The 10,000-nt window shown below is 32.7% G+C and overlaps 2 protein-coding genes and 1 long non-coding RNA gene across 3 annotated transcripts in view; 2 read left to right on the top strand and 1 right to left on the bottom strand.

The window, feature by feature from the left end:
- LOC127835815 (uncharacterized) overlaps nt 1-1,079 on the top strand; it is a 27,235-nt gene extending 26,156 nt beyond the window's left edge. The window contains exons 4-5 of the mRNA XM_052362249.1: nt 1-100; nt 880-1,079. The exon at nt 1-100 is cut by the window's left edge and continues 140 nt beyond it. Coding sequence (XP_052218209.1) covers nt 1-100; nt 880-1,079 — 300 coding nt within the window. The remainder of the gene's footprint in view (nt 101-879) is intronic.
- The window catches only part of LOC127833738 (hepatic lectin-like), a 449,559-nt gene that overhangs the window by 417,422 nt on the left and 22,137 nt on the right, over nt 1-10,000 (top strand). The gene's annotated exons all lie outside the window — the stretch shown is intronic.
- On the bottom strand, nt 1,445-6,054 carry LOC127833747 (uncharacterized). The gene is made up of 3 exons (XR_008027574.1): nt 5,876-6,054; nt 4,524-4,653; nt 1,445-2,159 (listed from the first exon to the last, which is right to left on the bottom strand). It is a non-coding gene; the product is annotated as an uncharacterized LOC127833747 (long non-coding RNA).

The raw sequence follows: 10,000 nt of genomic DNA on the forward strand, positions 1-10,000 counted from the left end.
ACCAACAATCAACCCGATGATTGGTGGATGGTGGATTTGGGACGAATGTTCCAGGTGACGACTGTCACCATAATCAACCGAATTGATGATTGTAATTGCGGTACGTAGTGACTTGCTAAAAGATTTTCGTTAAGTTGACAAATATTTATAACAATATCTATAACTTTCCTTAAAAATATATAAGTCTTTTGGTTAAATTGGAACAAATACACAATTCAAAATAAGGCCTTTTTATGAATTTTAAATCACTGGCCGTTGATTGTTGCGCTAATAACTTAACCATTTATACTGACTTTTTGGTAACTCTAACTTAATTGTCTATAATAAAAGAGTTGAAAAAATTGCTTTATATTTTTATTGCCTAGCAAACCTTTAGTTCCGAATCTTGTAAGTTATCGCAGTGATGACTTTTCACTGACTGTGTGCATTTTTAAATCTTCTGATAAAGTACTGACACCTTAACTTATATAAATGGTACGTTCTCGATCGTTATACTGAAAAGGACATAACATTACCTTGTTACAAAATTGGCAGAAATATAGGACTTTATAAACAGGCATTTTCAAAGTTTCGCTTTTGTATTTCAAATGAATCTATAATTTGTAATATAAATTAAAAAAAAACACCAAATCATTCGCTGTGAATTGGTTTTATGAACGGTTGGAAGCTGATCTATGATAAACTAATATAACGTTTTTTTCATACATGTCAATTGCTCAAAACTGTTTATAAGTTGAGACTAATACTATCACATAACACTTTCTTATTCAAATAAGAAAATTGTCGGTGCATTCAAAAATATTTAGTTTTTTTGGGGTTCTCAGTTTAGATCGGGATACGTTTGAGTAGGGTTGTACACGAATAACATACTGTTTTCAGGCGGGCGCTTGGATGGGATAGTTTACGAGGTTGGGATTGCAACAGGCTCCTGGGAAGAATGTGGACGATTCCTCGGTCCAGGTGATGGTGTTGTCAATATTACAACAACCTGCGACCGCACCATGCACGGGCGCTATGTGAGAATACGCAAGATCAAGCAAGATTATTTAACCTTGTGTGAAGTGTATGTATACAGTTGAATATTGTTTCAGACAACAATCATACAGACACTATGCATGTGTACACATAGTGCTAATGAAACAGTAATAGTCATGCGTAATGCATTTAAATGAAAACACATTTGTCTAGTTAAGTTTAATCAGTTGTGGTGAATACTTGGCCACCAGAGACCTTTCTCTTCTTTTCTGTTTTAGTAAAATGTCATAAATTTTAAAAGCAGAAACGTCCTTTACTCGCTTTAATATATTTATTTCCCCAGTTGTTGAATTTAACATTATCCGAAAATAGTTTGCTGATCAGGAATACACTTGTTAACTCAAAACAAATATATACAGAGACTACAGATACATGCGGAAAAACATACCATCACAACAAATCTGTGTGTATTATTATGATATACTTGCGTAAAGTTTTTTGTGAAAATAAAATGATTATTTTTATATTTTGCGTGAGGATCCTACTTAAAATTGATAAAGAAATCGTTGATTATAATTGATAACGTGATGTTATTCAAATGCGAATCTTTAGGATATGTTTAATATATACAATATGCCGGCACAAACTCTTCTATTTAGAATTAGTGCTGTATAAGAAGAAGAATTGAATTATTATTGATTTACTAATTAAAACACGTTCTGAAAAACTAATTTTACATGAAAATTATTCTAATTTAGAATCATCGTGTGCTATCAGTATTAAATTGTTTAAGACTGGTTTGGAATTGAAGCTGGTTGTGTAAACCATGCAAAATATAAATCTTACACACTACATGTATTTTACCTTTTTACTAGTGATGTTATTTGATTGTATTTCTTATGATAAAAACAAGTTTTCAATTTTTGCTGTGCAATTCTTTGTCTGCATAGGACCTTATAAAAAGCGTTGTATGTAACGTCCGACATGATTCACATGACGCACCTTCGTTACCGTCTTGTTCCGGGGAATGTCATCATATGAAGTGTTTGTTTTTCTCGTTCAACCAGAACGCTTGTGTTATGCACGAGTCCCGGCTAACATCATTTGTTTTGTAGTATAAGGCAAGTTTTCAATCTCTATACAATCAGTGTTCTTTTTCAGCTGTAATAACTGTCGATTTTGTTCTGAAATAAATGTGAACTATAAGAGTCTTTTTATCGATGACGTATCAACTTTTCAATTGCTATAAGACAACCTATCTACAGAAAGCAACAACTTTGATATGCATTATTATTAAAGTACAATCAAAACATGACAAAGAGCGAAACCACGAATTCAAAACAAAATTAGGCCAACAGAGCAATATTCATAGAAATATTTGTCGAGTTGAGAATATGAATTCTAAATGTTTTTATGCATGTGTTTGTTTGAAAAAATTATAAGGGTAAGCAAGAGTTTTTCAATATTTAATACAAGTGTATGACAAAAGGGTCTTGATTTTATGAAAATCATGTAAGTATGTCAACTGTGACTCTTTCATTTGAAAGTTCAGTCAACTTATTAATACGAAAATTAATCTGTAATTAACTGTCATTCTCCTCTTTAAACAAGACGCTAACATGGAAACAAAATAAACACATAAATCGTAGCCGCTTTAGATGCTAGGTGTACAGAAACGACAAAAGACTGGTACAGGTGATGGTTGCTCTATGTGATGATTTAAAAACACCTATGCCAGGAACAACCAAGCGTTAACAACAAACTGCAATACCATGCGGTCAATCATTTAAATTATTTCAAAAAGGACATTCCTTCTTGTAAAAATCTCACATAAACGTCGCATATTCCCTCGAAAAAATGTTCACAAAACAATCACATATACGTCCGGAAATGTTAAACTACAGTCATTGAGCATCCATACATACTCAGACGTGAAATGCAGTTCGTTCGGAAAACCCTTCCTCGTGAGATACCGGTCATTCAAGATACGCGATAATGAGTTGAATGTGTGTTACGAACAAAGATATCATTAACATATGTTACAATATCGAATGTATGGCTTTACACGTTTGGATATGATTAAATGTGTTTCGTGTTGATTGACAAATACTCGCTACCAGCCAATTTTCCAGACATTAAAGAATTTACTGTCTCTAATACTTTATCGACCGTTATATCACTTTCCATTTCTGAAACGTTTCGTATGGCCCGTTTACATTTATGTCCCGGTGTCAATGTTAAGTCAATTAAAGCTTTTAATACTAATGTTACATTGTCAATCTTTCTTGCGCAATACATTCCTGATTTAGTGTGCCCGGTTAAATTTATGTTAAGATTTGCGTGCAATACATCTCTGTAATGGCTTGATGTATTTAATTGAAATTTTAATCATGGGAACAACATGATATACTACTCATCAATAAATAAGAATAATAACACTCATGAAAGAGTATCAGGAGAGAACATCTTATAAAATCACGATAGTCATTTTCAGCGAGGGACCAATTATTGTTCCATACAGTACGATACATACAGAGCAATATAGAACATACATGTTATACAATACATACAATCAATATCAGAGAAATTATTACAGGGCTTAAAACGTGGACATTCAATTTAACATAATAATACCCTCTTTGTACTTTAAACATTGAGGTTAAATTTTGCTTGCAGCAACTCCATATCATTGGACTTAAAATATTAAAATACAACTGTTAACATGTGATCCGTGTCGTTACATTGCTTCGCTGACAAACACGAACTGCCATTGAGAATAGCTATATAGACTCAGTGTATTTTCCAATAAACGATCTTGTTATTATGTGTCAATTAGTGTGCATTTCATAACAATAACACAATATATTGTTTATTCAGACGTGAATTAAACTTATAACTTTTGAGATCATAAAATTGATTAAATAGCAATATCAATGCATTCATGTTATGCAATAGTTCTCATGAACCAATATTCAGCTTCAAATGTCTAGTAACTACCCGAATGCAAACACGTTTATTAATGAACCGAACGAATAAATTATCCCTCAGTTGTTAGCATTTGAAAACCGTATAAAGCGCATTAAGGATGATGGCGTTGCCTTCTATCGAAATGTTTTAACAAATTTTACAAAAATGCATTAATAAATAAGTACATATATACATCATTAAAATATACATATATATACAATGTAAATAAATATATAAATACATATAAATATATAAATATAAATTAATACATGAAGACATTCCTTTTACACATGATGTAAATGACAAAAAAAGACAATTATCTTCCAATGTGTAAACATATTCTTTTAAAGATTACATAGCAAGGGCACATTACTTGTCAGAGGATTGGAAATAATGCTTTACGATAGTTTCCCTCTACCTCTGAATCAAATACGAGAGCTGACATTTATTGGAGTGGTTATCCGTTTTAATCGAATAGGCTTTTCCAGAACACTTTTATGTTGGTTTGGATCACTTACATACAATAATATTCGGCAAAGGATGAAACACGAACAAACAAAGCTTTAAGGTAATTTCTTAACTGTTTTCGGGTTGACCGCTTGGATGTCATCATTTATGAGGTAGGCGATGTCCGTAGTAGGAATGTGTCGCTTCCCAAACACATGTTGTGACATGATATTGTCAATCGGACTAGTACTAGCGCTTTGTGAGCTTTCGTAAGATTAAAAAAAAATTTTATAGTTACGTGAAGCGTTTGTATCTATTTCACTAGAATTGACGAAAAGCATACAGAATATCGTATTTATAGATGTATATACATATAATGTATCAGAAAACAGTGAATTTCTTGTGAATCAAAATAGCAAAGCTGCAAATGCGAACATCTTATGCAATAAGTGAAATTATGCCATTGGAGAATCTTTGGGAATGCATTCGATAGTTTTGTTGTTAGCCTATTCATTTTGGCAATACATGTACAAAAGCCTTAGAATTATTTACACAAACACATTTGTGACGGCAATTAATGATGTGTGTTTGTGGTTGCATTTCGTGTCTTTTTTTAAGATATGTACTTATGACGATATGCTGTTTGTTTGTGTTGATATGATGTGTGTTTATATGCAATGTGTTTATGACAATTTGCCTGGTTTTAATATGATATCATGTGTGTTTATGATGATATGGGTTTTTTATGCTGATATGATATGTGTTCATGATATTATCCCATGTGTTATGATGATATCCTTTGTGTTAATGATAATGTACTGTATGTTTATGATGATATGCCATGTTTATATGATCTTATGCTGTGAGTTTATGATGATATGTTGTGCGTCTATGATTATATGTCGTATACTTATGATAATATTGTGCTTATTTATGACTATATTATGTGTGTTAATGTTGATATACTGCGTGGTTATGATAATATGTTGTGCGTTTATGAAGATAAGTCATGTGTTTTTGATGATATCCTATTTGTTATGATGAAATACTGTGCGTGTATGATGATATGATGTGAGTAAATGATGATATGCTCTGTGTTAATCGTGTTATACTGTGTGTTCGTTATACTATCTTTAGTCCGCTCTATATCTTTTATATGCCTCGTCAATAGGTATACGGGGTTTGAGGGCATGCCCCTCCACACCGTACATCATCAAACTGCCATTACTGCATAAACAGATAGATATATATATATATATATATATATATATATATATATATATATATATATATATATATATATATATATATATATATATATATATATGTATATACATATATATATTTAGATATATTATATTCATAACACTGAACAAATTTTGATAATTAAGCATACGGCGTAAATTCATTTTCAAACGCGCATTTTTACAAAAGTTAACAGTTTTAATTAAATGTAATAAAGAAAAATAAATAATCGTTAACATACCTCCTTTAATCTAAATTTCGGAGCTATAAAAGTCGCTAGTTTAACCCGCGTCTAACACAGTCTAATAAGAGACGAAGCACGCGTCGGGAGTATTAATGAATGATTGTTTCATAATGGATACGAGATCCATCTCACGGAGGATTCCGTCGATGTATGACGATTTATTTCATCGCGTAATGTTTTTCATTTCCTCCTCACGAAAGTTCAAATGAGAGATTACGCTATTATCGATGTATATATAGATTATTCGAAGCGTTCATGTGACCATCGCCACACACCTATTTATAGATTATAATATCATAGATGATAAAGACAGCCGTTTTCATTCAGCTTATGTCGGTCATTTGTGCAGTTGCTTTTAAGAGTTGAGGAACGATATAAGTGGCACTTTATTTTCTAAATATGTGGGTACTGTTGTATCGTTACCAGGTCCGCTTGCAATCCTATCCAGTTACAATACTTAAATGGTTATTAAAATGCTATCCATTGTTTTATCCTATTATCGAAGATTTACGATTTGTAATATGCTGAAAATATTGTAACATTGGACATTAAATGATAACGTTTTTCGTTGCATTTATGTTATGTTTTCTTGAGTTTTTTTTTATAAGAAGCTGTCATAGGTTAAAGCTTACAACGCAATATAATTTACAATATACTCATTTCACGAACAATAAAGTTTACAATTCGACTTACCCTCGCGACCCTCATAACCGTACCGTCTTATTAAATTGCTTTCAAAGCCGATTTGATTTATACAATAAAAAGATAGGTCATAGTTTGTGTTAGAAAGAACTTGATATCAATGAAATGCCACTGTTTATACCGGCTGCACTCCAGTAGCAGGTTAACTGCCAGATCGGAAGGTCATGAAGTCCCCAGCCTCAAATCAAAAATTGTGAATTTGTAGTACACGCAAATATTTTCCCTACATCACACGCAAAGAAATATTTACAAAGCCATGACAGTTTCCAACACAGAGCATTTTGTGTTTATTATAAATTGCCTTTATTTGTTTAGACAATCTTGCATCGCACACCTTAAGTATTCAGTGAACTGTGATCTATAATTTATCAGTCAAAAGATAAAAGTTGTTTGGTTTCCTAAAGCCACACTGTCATGTTTGAAAATCGTGTAAAACGCTGATACATAAACACAGTGTTTTCATTTGAAATACGAGTTTGTCTAAATTGCGCGTATATTTCGATTATTGAAGCTTGAATAATAATTATTTTGTAAAATTTTATTTAATATTATTACTCTAACTATTATATTATTTCCCTGTATCGTATAAATCAACGACAAGTCTATTTCAACTGATATCTCAACCCCGACGTGCGATAGCTACCCATTGAAAATAGAAATAAGAGCTTTTTGATAATCGATTGTTTTTGCAATAAAAATAAATTTTTCTCTTGTTCAAAGCAGACTATGCAGTGTCGTGGACAATGACAGTGTGGCTATGACGGGGTTATTACAAAATCTAAAGAAACATTTTATACATTCATTTTTCACAAATTATCATGACTAGTTTTCTTAACCCTACAAACGATAAAACACTATATTTAAACATTATCTCTTTAGAGTTACCTCCTTTGCACTCAAAAATGTATAGACAACTAACTATCTGCTCAACAAGCAATTTGAAGCAAACATTTCAATAGCCTATAATTTTTGGAAGCTTGCAATCAAGTTTAATAATGTATTGGCATGTTGATAAAGAGCGTATGACACACTTAATCCTTTCCGCAGTCAATATCTCGGATAATTCATCAAGAAGGTGAAACTAATTACTCGTTCTCTGTATGTGCTATTTTTAGATCGCATATAAAACAACAAACTAATTACATAAATGCTAGTTAATTGTTTCTTAATTGATTTATTTGCGACCATGAACGTTATTGGCAAGCACACTAGCATTCCCATGTAGTGTTTTATTTTGATCATGCTTTAGGTTTACCAGTCTAGGAGAGATTAGACTCACATATAAAACTTCTCTGATAGGAATTGCGTAGTTATGAGACTGTAGCCAAACTTCAACATTACAACATTCAAATTATAACGAGAGCTGTCTGTTTGTTCCCAACCACATTTTGAAGCCGCAAATCAGCTTTTTTTAAAGTCAGATGCGTAACTTCGTAAAATATCATTGGACCGGAACGAAACTCAAACTTGATCTGTAAGTCATGTAGGTAGACTCTTACAAATATCAGCTCTTAACTGAAAGCGGTTAGGAAAAAAATTTGGAACTCCGCCAAAAATTAATGGACCGAAACGTAGCGCGAACTTAATATGTAAGTCATGCAGGTAGACTTACATACAAAATACTAATGCAATTATCTGAGAGCGTTTATGGAAGGAACTCAGGAAACGGAATACCGTATGGGCGCACCAACAGGAAGACGGACGGACGAACTTCCGTTGGCATAATTCATAAATATTTTTCTTTTGCATTCCTTGGTTGTGTTTAGTTCAAATTAAGAGAAAACTATATAAGTATCATTGTGTACTTGAATATCCGACAAGTTCGAGAAAGGTTTACACGGCGAGGTCCATATCTCCAATCAGCTTTCTTATATAAAATCTAATATGTCTGACACGACATAATTTTACCATGACAATGGAACGAAATATATCCCGATCGGGCTCACATTTACCAGACCTGTGGACTTGTAAAAAGTTTCGCGGGCTGACTAAAAATTACGGTAAACCTTATATTCTAATACCGCTAATTAAAACGCATGCTTCAATGCCATATGTATGACCGCTTGATTTTCATAGAAACTCTGCAAGTTTGACTTGATTGTTATGTTATTTAAATAACAGTATGTTTAATATAATAATATAAATACGATACTTTAAATACTATAAGCATAATTTGGAAAAATTTAATATGGACACAATTCTATGACATAAGGGAAAATACGTACAGGGCAAGGGTGAGGGCCGATATTTAGAGGGTCTTAACAAGAAACACAAATCTGATTTTAAATCAAACGGTGAATTTTAACTCAAAAGCTTTCGGAGCCGCAATTATTGCCCCGTCATCATGAAACATTCTTAGAACTGTTTTCTATTGATATATTGGCCGAGATTTAAAGTTGTAATTGAAACAAAGGATAAACTTATCAAACAAGTTCGCTTCAAACAGGTTCGGTGACCGACCTAGGGCTTTCGGCTTTTTTTATATAATTATAACACTAATAATAAAAATGCTACTTCTAAAACTACTACTGCACCTACTACAACTACTCCTACTACTTCAACTACTAATACTTCGAATAATTATAATAATAATAGGTAAGATACGTTTTGATTTCAGAACTGATCGAAGGTATGAATACGCTTTACAAGGACAAATTAAATCACGTACCAATATATCCATTGAATGACAATATCGATCAAAAATGCGTGATGTTTATTGGTAGCATTTCACAGCCAGAGCGTGATGTTAATTACAGCACGACTTTGGAAATTGGCTGTAGGGAAAATTAGGCATTCTGATATCGACGCATTGATGCAACTGGAAGGAATAGATGAGCCGTTTGAACTCAGCCGCATGATCTTGAGGGGTTTGGTAGATGAGAAAAAGCTTAATAAAAAGCATTCGGCGTTTAGGCATTACATACGGAAGCAGAAGCTCAGAAAATTACTTTCATCCCCAATGATGCTCTCTGCCATTGTATGTTCATATGCAGAAGAAATAGAACTAAAAGGCTCTAAGTGTGACATATACATCCTATTACTGGAAAGTCTTTTCAAAAAAGGAAACAGTGAAATGTGTGCATTTGAACAGCCCCCTTTTCCGTGCTTCACAGGAACGCAATACATACAGCCCAATATGGTACATCTGAATCGCCTTGCCGAATTAGCATTTCATTTGTTGTTTGTAAATACAAAGGAAAATTCAATAGTGTTTAGTATCGCAGACTTAAAGAAATTCATTATTGATGAATCAAAGGACTTTGCATTAAAATCTGGAATTTTATCATTAAAACGAAATGCTTCTACTATGCGATCAGTGTCATCATTTATGTTTATTCACAAGAGCATGCAGGAGTTCCTCGCTGCCTTTCATATCGCCCGCAATACTTTTCTTATAGATGGCATCATTTCTGTTTATCT

This window comes from Dreissena polymorpha, chromosome 6 (assembly GCF_020536995.1).
Source record: "Dreissena polymorpha isolate Duluth1 chromosome 6, UMN_Dpol_1.0, whole genome shotgun sequence".
Classification (NCBI taxonomy): Eukaryota; Metazoa; Mollusca; class Bivalvia; order Myida; family Dreissenidae; genus Dreissena; species Dreissena polymorpha.